Source organism: Urocampus carinirostris, chromosome 4 (genome assembly GCF_059441175.1).
Source record: "Urocampus carinirostris isolate Australia breed hairy pipefish chromosome 4, RoL_Ucar_1.0, whole genome shotgun sequence".
NCBI classification, from domain to species: Eukaryota; Metazoa; Chordata; class Actinopteri; order Syngnathiformes; family Syngnathidae; genus Urocampus; species Urocampus carinirostris.
In genome coordinates, this window is record NC_142352.1 from 16,641,767 (window position 1) to 16,656,786 (window position 15,020).

The following is a 15,020-nucleotide window of genomic DNA, read 5'->3' on the forward strand; positions in this document are numbered from 1 at the left end:
AAGCTAAAGAAAAATAATAAATGAATCGATTGGTGAGATGTGGGAGCCCAAAAGTGCCAAAAAGGATAGATAAAAATATTTTGGCAAAAAAGGTAAATAAGAGGCATAAATGCAACATGGCCTATCATTTTTGAAAATATGTCAAAATATTTTTAGAAATATATTCTTCTATTCTATATTTTCCTTTTTTTGCTAGTCTTTAAATATCTATTTTTTTAACCATAGTTTATATTTCAGAGATTCAAATAATTTATTCTAATTGAATGTCCATATCTTTTAAAATATTATATAATAAACACAATAAAAAATCAAAAGAAAATAGAATACATTTACAAAAATAAACCTAAACTAAAAATATATATATAAAGATTTGATTTCAGAATGCAGTTTTACGGAAGCCTGACTCCTGCTGTCGATCAAACCACAGACGGCAGGGCATGATTATGTCAGCCCAAAGGTGCCAAAAATGATTAAATGAAATCAGCCTTTTGTTATAAAAGGCATGCAACTAGATATTTGGAAAACATGGAATATGGCTTATCATTTTGTTTGAATCCCGCATCATTATAAGATTTATACTTAATATTCTAAAATAGCAAGAATTTGTTTTTAATCATAATTAAAAAAAATACCTTTTTGAAGAGCATCATCCATCCATTATCTGCACCGCTTTATCCTCATAAGGGTCGGGGGGTGCTGGGCAGGGGGACACCCTGAACTGGTTGCCAGCCAATCGCAGGGCACACAGAGACAGACAACCATTCACTTGCTCATTCAAACCTCGGGACAATTTGGACCGGCCAATTAACCTGACATGCATGTTTTTTTTTAATTTGGGAGGAAACCGGAGTGCCTGGAGGAAACCCACGCAAGCACGGGGATAACATGTAAATTCCGCACAGGATGCTCGATCTCATGACCTCTGAACTGTGCTGCACATGCGCTAACCACTGCGCCGCCGTGCTGCCCCATCATACTTTCTATCATATACTCCGTGCAACATAACAATATTCTTACTATTTTGTACTTCAAACACATGTAGACCATATATGCAATAAAATAAATAAATAATATAAAATACTTTTAACAAATAACATTTAAATAAAATGTATAGAAACGTTAAGAATATAAAACATTTTAAAAATAAATGAAATTCGAAATTAAAAAGTTTTTCAGAATGCCGTTTTCCCAGATAATTGCTTGAATGACCTATATTTCATGTTGACAATATCTGTTTATTATTTTTATTGCAACATCCATTGCAGCCTGGTCCTCCTGGAAGGGGGATTACCTCATATGTGGACCCTTCAAGGTTTCTTGATTTTTTTAGGTTTTTGACTTTTTTCTTGCCCTCATGTGGGCTTTAGATCAGGGGATGGTGTCATTATAGTATGTAGTTTGCAGTAATCTGTGGTTTGTGCAGCCCTTTGAGACTCCTTATGATTAAGGGCTACACAAATAAACTTGACTTGACTTGACTACGCTGCCAATCAAACCACAGGAGGTGGGACTAAAGGAAGGTAAGACATGACAAATGCCAGGAAAAGCAATCAATCTTAAGGATCAAGCACAAGCCCAACTCAACTTTAATTGAAATTTGAAGTGAAAGACATTGAAAGCAGACAAAACTCCGCGCAACCATATTGAAAACATTTATTGCAGTAGCCGTATAACCTGTATAGAATGAACAAGGGGTTAACTGTTTGAATATCGGTGATGTGAAACAAAGCTTACAAGTGGCAAAAAAACGCCAGAAGCAACTCACTCCAACATCCTATTTGACTTTTATATCGTGACCAAAACATGAAAGTGCTTCACCAACCCAATATTCAATGCACAAAAACTAAACAAAAATAGAAATATATTGTTAAGCATGCTGTTCCGTTGTGTATTTCGCCGTCCATGCTGTGGAAGAAAAAAACAACCGTACGGATGAGCGTTCTATGCACATGCTTTTATATATTTGAAAGAAAAAAACAATTGTAATACCTCTGGTAGATACTACCGTATTTTCTAGACTATAAATCACCTTTTTTTAAATAATTTGGCCAGGACTGTGACTTATGCGAGATATCAACTCATTAGCATCGATATAATATTTGTCGAGTTATCTTCACATTAAACCGATAGCCAAAAGCAGACCAGAATCTTGTATGACATTAACTAATAGCAGGCATGCATTCAGAGACATCGCTTGTCATACTGTATGCACAAAGTTTGAGGGAATATAAAATAATTTGTTGTAGTCATCGTGGAGCTGGGAAAATGATGTGAAGAGGGGTGAAAAACATTGTTCCACGTTAAATTATCAGATGCTACTGTAATTCCGCAAGGTGGAGTCACTGTATCCAGTTGGGTCTTACTGTATATTGATTTCACTATTGTTGTCGGAACAACTCTCAGTGCTTTATCATACCAAGCACCTTGTCAGTTGTGGTTGGCTATGTGTTTGTTTTACTTTTTTCATTATTTAAATTTTAACTGATCTGATGACATCTGTTTCCCCCAAAATGTGATTTGTACTCCGGGGCGTCTAATATAAGTATTTCCTTATTTAGTACGCTATTTTCAAGACCATAAGCACATATTATTATCTGTTTTTCTTCAAATTGTGCAGTGTAAAGTGATGCAAAGTGGTGGGCGTAAGATTGGGTGTCTGCCCCGAGATTGCAAAGTTATAGGTTGGAGCTTTGGCCGAGTCACACCTAAGACTTAAAACATATTTGAGTGAAATCTGATATTTTTTTCTGAGATCGCTCACATTTACAACTAAGTTGTTTGCGATGTACTGTGACTCCTAAGCCACTCTTGTTTTGGTTGCTTAACGCATGACGTGACGTTACCATACCAGTCACCCAGTACGTTTTTGCCGTACAAAGTACATTTATCATGCATTTTAAAACGTGTACGACGCACAAGGAAATCTGTAAGGAAAAACGTTAATTTGTCAATTATGGGTACCATCCGGTATACACCGACTATGATGAAATGGCAAATCAATCAAGTCAAACGAGTTCGCCGCGGTAGCCTCTATCTCGGTATCGTTTTTTTTTCATTGCAAACAAAGCAAGCGTCTGCCGCCTGGGGATTTCCCATGATGGATCATTCCGAGAAATATATATATACATGGTGTAAGATTATTTTGTATTTTGTAAGGGAAAGTACGACAGTTTGTACGGGGATGGAGCCGTGGAGGTTGACAGGTATGCGTTACACACAATGCATTGTTGGCGGAAGTACTCAAGAAAGCTATCAGCATAGCGTACCTAGCATTTGTAAAATTATTGTGCTACCGCAGGATGATAAGCGTTTGTTTCCCAAAATATTAATTTAATCCAAAGCCTCACTTTCCCACCATTGAAAGCTTTCCATGTTTTCGTCCGCTTTTGTGTGTTGATTTATACGCTACGCTGAAGATCACGAAACTTAGCAGCCGTGAAAGATGTTGTGCATAAATTCGACTCCCATTAGCATGACCATGCACTATGCGTCCAACTATCGTAGTCAGTATAATCTACGTATTGAGGAATATCCATCGCAGTGATTTAAAACAAAATCATGATTGTAGTCTATATAATGAGTTTAACAAGGCATATCCCCAACACTGTAGCACTGAGAAGCACACTCCACGCAATGAGGATTCAGTTTCAGGCACAACAGCAGCGCAGCAACAGAAGGCAGCCAGACCCTACCGGGCGGTGCACCCTGCTTATGTGTTAAATACAGAAATAGATCCACCTACGGAGACTGCACCTTTTAACACAGTGCAACATTTTGTTTTGACAATACAGTATGCATTTTGTTCTTGGTGAGACTTATATTCTGGAGCAATTTGTGTATGTTTTTTTTTAATTTCTATATGATGCATTTTATGCCCGGTGCAACTTATACTCCAGTGCAACTCATCTGTTAGTTCCTTCTTTATTGATATTTTATGACTCGTGCAACTTATACTCCAGGGTTATTTATGTATGTATTGTTTTTCCGTATTATCCTTGAAATGACTGGTGCGACTTATACTCCAGTGCAACTCGTACATGCTGTTTCTTATATATTATGCATTCTATGGCTAGGGCGACTTATACTGCAGAGTGTTTAATGAAATATTTTTCTATTTGTATTGTGCATTTTATAAACCATTACAGCATATAAATGATTTGTCCTTTTTACTATTGTTTTATGTCTCATGCAATTTATATTCCAGAGATATTCATGGAAATGTTTTATTTTTGTATGGCCTGCAGAAGAATGGGCGCAACCAGGCTGTACTTACCCAAGAAACACCACAGTAAATTGTGCCCTTACGACCCCAGTGGTTAAGGGATACACATATGCATTTGATGGCTGGTGCGACTAAAAGTAAACTCCAGTAAGGCTCGTTTATGATTTTTTTCTTTTCACTATTACTTTATGTGTGGTGCGACTTATACTTGAGAGCGATCCATGTGTGATTTTTTTTGTTTTCTTTTCATCACGAATTTTATGACTGGTGCATAATATACTCGAGGGCGACTTATAGTCCAGAAAATACAGTACTCTCATTTCGGCAACTCATATCGATGCTTAAGGCATTCGTTTGAAGGACAGGATGATTCTGGTTGCAGACATTAAAAAAAAAAAAAAAATCAAGTTATGAAGGCACATCGATAAAAATAATAGTGGAAATAAGATATATATACTATACACATGTCACCAAATTGCAAATACTAGGATTGTACCAGGTTCAATCACATCTGAATTAAATCTATACAGTGATAAGATCAAACATTTACAAAATATTGCTATCCAATTGGACGTTACACTTTCAATTTCAGTTTCTAGATTAATTTCTTAGCATTTCGATTGTATAATACTGAGCACTGACATCCTTCATACGCTTTTTTTTTTGTTTCAAAAAGGTTATGCATGATTTTATATTCACGATTATGTGGCATATACGGAACAAAGCGGAATACAGTGATCCCTCGTTTATCACAATTAAGGGGGATCAGAACCCACACAATATGGGGAAATCAACCTATTTTTAACATATGTACTATCTGAGGGGACATATATAAGAAAAACACCAGGAACCGTTTACAGTGGTGCCCCGTGAACCATGAACGATGATATCAAACCATGTATGTGAATAATATCATTATACAACCATAAAGAATAGTAGAACCGTTTTTGTTTATGCTTAACTTACCCTAAACAATTTATCTTCATATTGCCAGGGCAAACAAAAATGCATTCTGCTGGCCCTCGCTTGCATCAATTGATGACCGGGGATAATGGATTGCAATTAGAGCAGTTCAGTTAATTTGAGACAGTCACAGTGGCACACTTCAGTGCCTTGAACCGAAAAATATCTACTCTGCCAGGTTCTGCTCGCAGCAATAGTGGACTAGGCATATTAGATTGTGGCCATAACACTGCAATTCATTTTGAGCAGGCTAGTAGAGGCACACACTGCCTTCTGCTGGTCCTTTATTACAACAATATGGGTTGGTGGCCTAAACAGAAAAAAAAAGCCCTTTGTCAACCTTTACTCTCAGCATTAGTCAATTAGGGGATAATGGATCAAAACATTAAGGATGTATTTAATTTTAAGGGAGGTAGAACAGCAGGCTTCCCGACAATAGAGACGTATGCCAGTCCCTGCTCGCAGCAATATGCAATTGTTGATCGCCCTGCGATTGGCTGGCAACCAGTTCAGGGTGTCCCCTGCCCACTGCCCGGAGATGGCTGGGATGGGCTCCAGCCCCCCCCCAGGCGGAAATAATGGCAAAGAAAAAGAGTCATCGGGCCCGTCATAAGTTAGCTGGTACTTGCTCACAGCAATATACAAGTGGATTGCACTTTTTACTTTTTGGTGGACAGAACAGCAAATTAAGCCCACAGGACCAACAAAAATGTGCTCTGGTGGTCCACTCGCAGCAATAGTGGACTGGAGATAATGGATTGCGGCCAAAAGAGTGAGATTCATTTATATGGGCGACAATGGCACATTTCTGATAGCAAAACCCCACAAAAACTGATGTTTGTCTGCATCCACTACCAGAAGTAGTGTACTTAAGTCAATGGATCGCGGCCAAAACAGTATAGTTCATTTGAGGTGGGTTACAGTGGGAGGCTTCATTGTCCCGAACTAAAAAAAAAGCGCTCGGTGATGGTACATACAGTACACAGGCAGCATGGATTGATTTTTTTTGTTAAACCTTTTTTTTTATTTTAAATGAATATGATTTCACCTGTAAAGAGCAAAGTAGTGAGGGATCACTGTATTACGGAGATAATATAAATCAAACGGCAGACGTGGTATGAGTCCAGTTAATATCTAAACGACTCTCCAAAGGTTATACCTGATACATGACCGTGGATAATACGTTTTATTTACAAACACGCAATAAATCAATGAATGTAGTGTCCACATAGCTTTCTAAGAATGTTTTGATTGTGTGAAATATAGTCTAGAACGCCTCAAAAGCCACCACGATACGTACATTTGTATATTTATGTATATAGAGAGCAGTCTGAAATGATTTATATTCAAGTCTTGTTAAATCATCTCTGCATATCAATCAAGAATAACGTTTCAATCCACTGAAATCCGAGAAGTTCGATCTTCAAATCCAGTTCAACGCCGTTTATCGTCCTCGAGTCCGAAGCGACAAAGAAAATGTCAAGTAAGTTGTGGCCGTTTTCTAAAGCTGTTGGTCCTTGGAACCGTCCGAGCAGGACCCCCCTTGGCAGGACTTCAAACTCACCAAAGGAATGTCACCCGTGAGGTGACCCTCATCGCTCCCAAACTGCTTCCTGTCCCCGAAATGCTCCGACTGTCCGTTATCCTTTTTCCAGCTTCGAGTCAAGGTGTGTCCGTTGAGGAGCTTGTCCTTGGAGCCCCATTCGCGTTGAGGTCCGAAACCGGAGACGGTGGACTTGTGCTGGTAGGGCGTCAAGGCAGGCGGCATCCAGCAGTTGTCGGAATGTCCCAGGACCAAACATTCTTGGGTGCACATCTCTGAGGCTTCCATCAGGCCACGTGGTCCCAGAGGGCCATCTGAGGAGATAACAGAAAAAGGTTAGCTCACAGATGACTTCTGCTTGGACTGAGAAACTAAATAAGTTACATTATTTAAGAAAGCTAGATACCTAAGTGAGTATTGTTTTGAATTTGAGTAGACCCAAATACAGAAACCAGGAAGCGAGGCAAGGTGCTCATAAAACAACAGTATTTAATCACAAAATAATGAACAAAGTAACAAACAAATGGTCAGTGAACAACTAAATTATCCATACCAGAAAACAAAATCCAAACCTCAGAAACAAAGATGTAAAAGGTAATAGCGGGTATGAATGGTGAAAAAATTGATGAACTGACAACACCCTCTGTCCAAAATATCTGTATGAAGACTTGGGATGATTAGGGACAGATGTGTGGTAATTGGACACACTTGTCCAGATTCCAAACCCAATAGCCACCCTGTGGTGAAAGAGGAAGCACCAGCCCCCAACAGTTGCTACTTAGAGCTTTGTATTTTGTGGCCCTAGTATATTGCAGGCAGAAAAATACTCCATGATTCATTATCCCCAATCGCATATCGCTGTGACTGTGAGTGCAATTTTTAGCGGGTCTAATGGCTCCTTTTTTACCATTACTCTCCTTTTAGCATACAACTAATAGCACTGACTAAAAACGAAATATGGTACATGATTTAACAAAGTTGGATCCCTAGAGAAGTACTATAATCCCTTTCGACTCACTTTATACTTCACAGCTTTAGTATACAGTACATAGTGCAGGTCATTTCTTCCTTTTTATTTTAGTCCTCTCTCCCTATATTCTTTCTAGCCTTTTTCCTTCCTTTTCTTTTTTACTTTACATTTCAAATCCAGAGTCAGAACACTTGTTTTGATCAGGTATATGTTATTGAGATACAACTCAGTCTCCAACTCAACTATTTGAATTTAGATCTTACTGGCATGATCTGTGCTACGTTCAACTTCAATCCACTCAATTGAGTTCCTACAAAACTGCTCATGGGAAAAGATCATACTGATTGTTTGTATCGCCCATTCATGCATATAAGATCCAAACCGACGTATCGTGAGACCTTGACAAGAACATTCACACAATCACGGCAGGGAATCAATACCCAGAAAGAAATATGATGTTGGGCGACTGCACTGTAAGAAAACACGCAGCCCCATCGCAGTAATTGGCAGTCGAAAGATTCCGAGCGAGCCTCCAAATTATCATTGTTGTGCGTGCACGGGCGCGGGAAGCGATAATCAATGGCGCCCACGAGACAGCAAGATGAATTCCTTAAATGAGATGGTCGACAAGTGAGGAGACGTCAGGGGAGCTATTAGAGAAGAAGGATGGAATTGGAAGAAGTGAGTACATAACGTTCAGTGTCGAGCATGATGTGCACTGGCGTAATTATGATGTTTTTTAGCGTTTCTCGCAATTTAACCCGAGGATGAACGACACGGGATCAAATTGTTACTACAACCGCGCCAGCTATGATCATTTACTGCGTTGTTGTGTGTATTGATTTTAAAATACGATATTCAATTACTTTTGTGACAGGAAAATAATGTTCTTCAAGGGATTATAAACATGACAATTCATAAATGACAGTTGTTAGGGGTGGGTGATACTGGGAATTTTAGTATCGATCCGATCCAAGTAAATTAATGGTATTATCGATCGATGATGATCCGATACTGCTTGTTAATGCCATGATCATTCAATAATTGAACCTTCCCACTTGAGTTAGTGTTAACTATAAACACAGCACAAGCATTTAAGGAACTAAAAATGTTTTATGTATTGATTAAATAACTGCTATTCAAACTTTAGTAGTATAGAACATACATAAAACTTTTCAGAACAAAAGCCAAGAGAGTCCAAAAAAGCACTAATACAAAAATACAAATATAACAATATCAACGTGTCAACTATGCCCTCCATTCCTTAATATTCTGAACATAGTCAGATAATTGAAAACAATACAATATTAAATGTTTTGACAGTATACAGATTTTTCTACTTCTACTACAATAACTGTTGCAGAGCAAAGGTCAAGGCCCTCTCTTCAACCTGGCAGATAAGACACAGCAGCAGGCCAGGTAAGCAGTGTGCCTGTCAGTCACAGGAACATGCATACAGGTAGTGGCCGGGGGTGCTGGATGAGAGCAAAAAGAAATGCATCTTCATATAGAAGCAGAACCGGTGGCATACCCCGGAATTTTTTTCAATGAAATAAATGTGGGTTGGCTCAAAAAAGATTGAAAAACACTGGTATTGGTATTTGGACTGATCTGCCCACCCCTTGCAGGTATAGTAGTTAAACTGACGTCTAGGAAGATTTTCGGTCAGCTGTTGGAAAGCAATATTGTTGAAAAAAAAATTAAAAATATCGAGCGCGGACAAAACATTCATCTGTACTTGAATGCATCGTGAAATTTCTTCCGCGCTCTTTCTTTTCCCCCCTCTCTCACGACTTTTTATCTCTTTTGTTTCTCACGCTCTCTCCTCTCTCCTTTTCCCTCCCTCTTTCTCTTATTTCTTTATCTCTCTTTTTCTTTCTTTTTAATCTACTAGTCCGGCCCCCGACAGAATGTTTGTTCTATCGTGTGCCCCCCGAGTTCAAATACTTTGACACCCCTGTTCTAGAGTGACATGTTTGAGAGGAAATTCCATTTGAAAAATCAGTGATCAGTGCCAAGGTTTATATTCTGGTCAGTCAGGTTCTGTAGTCACCGGAGAAGCGGTTACCATACTTGAAGACACAAAAATACTACCTTAGAAAATGATTAAGGGCTATAAAAATAAACATGAGTTGACAATAAAATAATTAATTAAGAAAAGGAAGGGCTATCAGATAGTCCAAAGAAACAGAATAATGTTTACGGGGATCTTTAGCATTCGAAGCCATCAAAGCATAGGGTCGATTATGGAACAGTACTACCTAAAGTTAGAAAATTAACACAATCTAAATTGGCAAAACATGAAATAAGAAGACACAGAGCTTGGTGGAAAACGAGTTAAAATGGAACAAAACACAAAAGTAAAAAGACAGTGAACATAATGGTTCAACACCATCCAGCTCTAACAGGGAAAAACATGAAAAACAGTTTTTACAGTAGAGACCCTAGGTAGTGGCAAGGAATCCCAATCATTAGAGTCCAGGTACAATTTATACGATAATCGTGATCTTTGTTCTACAGGTAATAGTTATACAACAAACGCTCTACTTCATGGCAAGGAATTTTGATCTTTGTAGTACAGTTTCAATTTTCACAATAGAACCCCAATTTAGTGGCAGGGAAGCTTAATCTTTGTAGTACAGTTTTTACAGAAAAGCCCCTAGGTGGTGGCTAGGAATCTTAAACATTAGAGTACACGTATGATTCATACGATGTTATTCATCTTTGTTCTACAGATTTATACGATACAATCACAGCTAACATTAATTGGAATCACGATCTTTGTAGTAAAGGTCCGATTTACTCAACTAACGCACTCTAACTCACCAAACGAGGCTTACTTGACTAAATAAATGTATTCATGTCATTTCATGATTTAAACGATCCATTTAAATATATCCCCAAATCGAACTTTTGCCTGCATAGAAAAAAACAGTCAGTATTTTCTATTCCAACTGTCTTTCTGAACTATTTTAACATGAATCATTCTCCAAGAAACAGCTCGTGATATTCTGAATAAATTTGCCTAATACCTCTTCTGCTAAACAATTTTACAAAGTATTCAAGTAAAGAGACACTTGACAAGATAAAAGATTTCATCTATTCATCAATTTATTCTGGCACGGCCTTGCTGTTTGAAGTTGAGGCGATCAATGCTTACCTTTGTGCCGACCAAAAAAAAAAAAAAAACTACTCCTTTTGTTGATTCTTGCAAGCGACCTTCCTTAAGAATCGGTCCCAGTCTTACCGCACGCTTGATTGTCTTTGATTACCTCGCAGCTCCGGAATATTGCATTGACTTGGGCTTAACACGATTTGTCTGACCTCTATAATCACATTTTATCCGTCGATCTTTTCTAAAACGGATACAATTTATTTCCTAACAACTATAAATAGAACTTGACTGTGTAAATGAAGTGAAACTGCGGAGGAATGCTTTAAAGTAAAAAGCAAGCGAACAGCTGTAAAATGCTTCAGTGGAATAATAATCCCCGACACTGTATTTCATTTTATATCTGTTAACTAGGGTGGTCCTTAATGGGGGTCGAAATTTTTTTTTTTGAAATATTGGGCTCTGACCCCCCGCATATGTTCTTATATCGATAAAAACACACTGTGTGCAATTTTGAACAATTTGGATAATATTTAGAGGTAGCTCAACGACTTTGAAATTTCCCAAAATGGTAAAATTTTGGCATTTTCCAGAAAAAACGGAAATCTTAACCCTATGTGTACGGCGTTTTAGAACATCCAATTTCAGTCCATTGCTTATAATTGTAACACAAGAAAAGTTACAAGTAACTTTGTACACTAGGTCTGATATAATGTGCGAAAAATCCTTATTTTTCATACCAAAATTTCAGAGGCCTTGAGCGACCTCTAAATATCCTTTGATTTTGATGAAACTTTGCCTAATTATGTTTTGTATATATTGGAACATATTCAAGGGGTCAGAGCATGAAATTTTAAAAGTCGAAAAATAAGGACCACCCTACTGTTAACAGACCGGTTTAGCAAATTATTTTCAAACACTGGACATGTTTTAAGCACTATGTATGATGATTTGAAAAAAAAGGAACTCAAAATGCAAAACTGTTTTGATTTGCATGACATTTCATATCTTGCTTGATACATAAAATAAACAATTCAGAGAAATTGAAAATACAGAACAAAGTACCCTAATATAAATGATTCCAAATGACAATTCTTGTGTTCATCTATTAATTTGTTTTATTAACATAGAACCTCAACAGATTAAATCGAACATTATTCCATCTTGTGTAATGGTTTTCACTAAGGCTGCACGATCAACCGATATCTCATCAATATCGGGATGTGACATGGTGCGTGTTTTTTCATGGATTCATAGTTCCAGATGGGTTTTTGAGTGATGGAGTCTTTGGCCAAGAAGAATTGTAATATTTGCTGGTTAAACAGCGCCCGTCAAACAGAAGCAAAGTGTAATGGCACCAACCAATGACATTTGAGAGATGTGTGTGCACGACTTTGATAGGCTGGTGTTAGCTATCATCTGCATTTATATAGCGCTTTTCAAGTCAATGACTTCCCAAAGCGATTTACAGTGTGCTTCACATTTCCCAATAGCGGCCTTGTATTGTAGCCATGTAAGACGCTAACCTGCTTATTGGGGGTATTAGGGGTTCAGTGTCTTCCCAAGGACACTTCGACATGTAACACGGACAAGCCGGGATTCGAACTGGGATCCCTTGATCCCAAGACGAGCGCTCTACCTCCTGAGCTACTGCTATCAATCAAACAGCCGGGCGCACAACTGGTCAATGAAACAAACGGGACAGCTTTTACCTTTAGCTGCTTGTTACATTGAAAATGAATTCATCAATTAAATCGGACTCCGAGTAAAGTAAGAAAAGCGCAAAGAAAAGCTCATCACCAACCGGTGCTGCCTGGATTTTAATCACGTCCGGGAATTGGCTGAGAACGGTGGCGGACGGGAAAGCGAACAGCCAGGCTAATAACTCTTAAGCCACCGCTGCCCAACGTGGCTAGTCACCAAGGCCAGATCCATTACCCAAGAAAGGAATGACTTGGAGCTACTTCTCTTGACTTTTGTATTTTAATCATCATAAAGACCTAGCAGAAGTTCCGAGTACCTATATAGCTAGCCAGCCTCTCTCTAAATTGCTATCTTACACTGAAAGGAGTAGCTCTCCAATTTCAATGTACTTTTGTATAATGACAATAAAGACCATTTATTCAACTGGAATTATGTTTTCATTTGTAGATCTAGTTGTATTTTGTTACAGTTGTAGATTCTAAGTCTCTAAGATCATCATCTTGAGGTAAGTTTGCGTTTCACTATGTTAAGGTTCTTCTCAAAAACGAAACAAACATAGAAATTCACTTTTCTTCCAAAACCGAAAATCATATCGATATTGTAATACAGGTCATAAAAATTGCTAGTTTTTCCCTCCAAAATCTTGCAGCACTAGACTTCCCAATGTATCTCAGAATTCAATTTGCTAGCTTACTTGTCTGACATTAAATTTAACAACATTAGCAGTCAATGGGGTGGGAACTATTCATTTATGTATTCACTTAATTCAGTGGTTCTCAAATAAAGGGGTTCTCCAAAGAGGGTGAAATCGCGTTTGACATTAAGGATTTTTTTTTCCCAGACTTAGATGCAATTGCACCTCCTAGGGGAGCAGTGATGCTCTCTAATTTAATATTTTACACAGACGAGAAGGCAGGCAGAGAGAGAAGGGTGAAGAGACAAGCATTCGTTTTCTAATGATCCTCTAAAGCTAAGACAAAAAAAGTTTTGCGAAACTTCTTTACTTGTGGGGTGTGAGATTTATTTTTCGAAAAATTGAGAAGCACTGACTTAATCATTCATTGAGTGCAAATAATGCAGTACACAAGGTTCTATGAAAAGTATATTTTAATGGAGGAGGACACCCAAGAATGAAGGAGGAAGGAAGGAAGGAAGGAAGGAAGGAAGGAAGGAAGGAAGGAAGGAAGGAAGGAAGGAAGGAAGGAAGAAAAAAATGCACGTTTAATTAGCGGTAGTTGAAACTAAATGGTATCATCTCTAGTGATAAAAAAAATGAACACTACTTCCTGGTTTGTACTACAATCCCTGATCACATATAGCTACAAGCAGGGGCTGGCATGTCACAATTTATTTTGCCGGTACTGGACACTCTTTTTACCTGTATTGTGCATGTGAACTGCACCCTGATATATTGTTGCAAATGGGGGGCCAGCAGAGTGTCTTTTTATCTGTCTTGCCGTTTTGTCCACCAAAATGTGAACTACACTTTTGTGGCTGCAATTCATGATCTTCAAACGGTTCAGGACCCGAAAGAGCCGGTTCCTTTTAGTGAGCTGAGCCGAAGAAGCCGGTTCTTGACAAACTCTCCTGACTTTACTTTTCAACTTCGTTCGACATTGACTTCAAAATACCGCATTTAAGAAACAACGTCAGGGTAACCCGTGTATTTTTACCTTCATGCACTGTAACTTTGACTTAAGTTGCCTCTTAATTAGTAATTTTGAGCTTTCATTTTTGTGCGCTGGCTAGATTTTCTTGTGCGCTGAGAATGTGCGAGCAGTGCGCAAATGCGCACGCGCGCAGCTTAGAAAGACCACTGTTGCCCACCATAGAGCAATTTTACTCAACGACAACCACCTCCAAATTGATAAATGTTGTATCCTGGGGGTATATTGAAATAGTCCATAACGGAAAAAAATGCAGAGTGCTTTAAATAACACTGAGGCACAGGTGTCGGGCAAGGCATGTTATTCCAAAGTGTGTCAGAAGACACTGACTTTCGCTTACAGCGCCGCGGTAGCGCTACAGCTGTCCACGCAGATGGACGGCATAAAAACAAAGAAAACTAATTCGGTTTCCCAAGCGCGCAAAGTTGCGAGGTCGCTCTGATGAATTGAGCAGTCGAATAAACGTTAGCCGAGAGCGATGCTGCGGTTTTAAGCCGCGACTAGCTACTAGCGCTATTCTCCCATGGCCCTCCCACTCAACAGCACAGAGGTTATACAAGAGGAGAGAAGGTTGTTTTGAAGATTCTTCTTTTTTTTGTCCGTTGGCGATTGCTAATGAGATAGTGTTTGGCTAATTAATTGGATGCACTCTATCAGTACTGATTCGCTAGGCGTGCGGCAACAATGAGGGTTGAGGAGGGGGTTTTGCTGGTGTCCATAGGGCTTGTTTATTTTTCCACGCCGTGAAGCGTGCCCAGATGTTGCTATTTGGAAATGAACGGTGCGCTGTTTGAGTGGCAGATTGCTGCTTCCAGCTGTTGTTAAAATAACTGCTAGGA

General features: G+C 38.7%; 1 protein-coding gene across 5 annotated transcripts in view; it reads right to left on the reverse strand.

Annotated features, from left to right (window-relative positions):
* Positions 1 to 1,556: 1,556 nt before the first annotated feature.
* pcdh9 (protocadherin 9) overlaps positions 1,557 to 15,020 on the reverse strand; it is a 316,377-nt gene continuing 302,913 nt past the window's right edge. For all 5 annotated transcript variants that reach the window (XM_088333773.1, XM_088333771.1, XM_088333772.1 and 2 more), the window contains one exon: positions 1,557 to 7,042. In XM_088333773.1, coding sequence (XP_088189899.1) covers positions 6,687 to 7,042 — 356 coding nt within the window. In that variant the 3' untranslated portion in view covers positions 1,557 to 6,686. The remainder of the gene's footprint in view (positions 7,043 to 15,020) is intronic.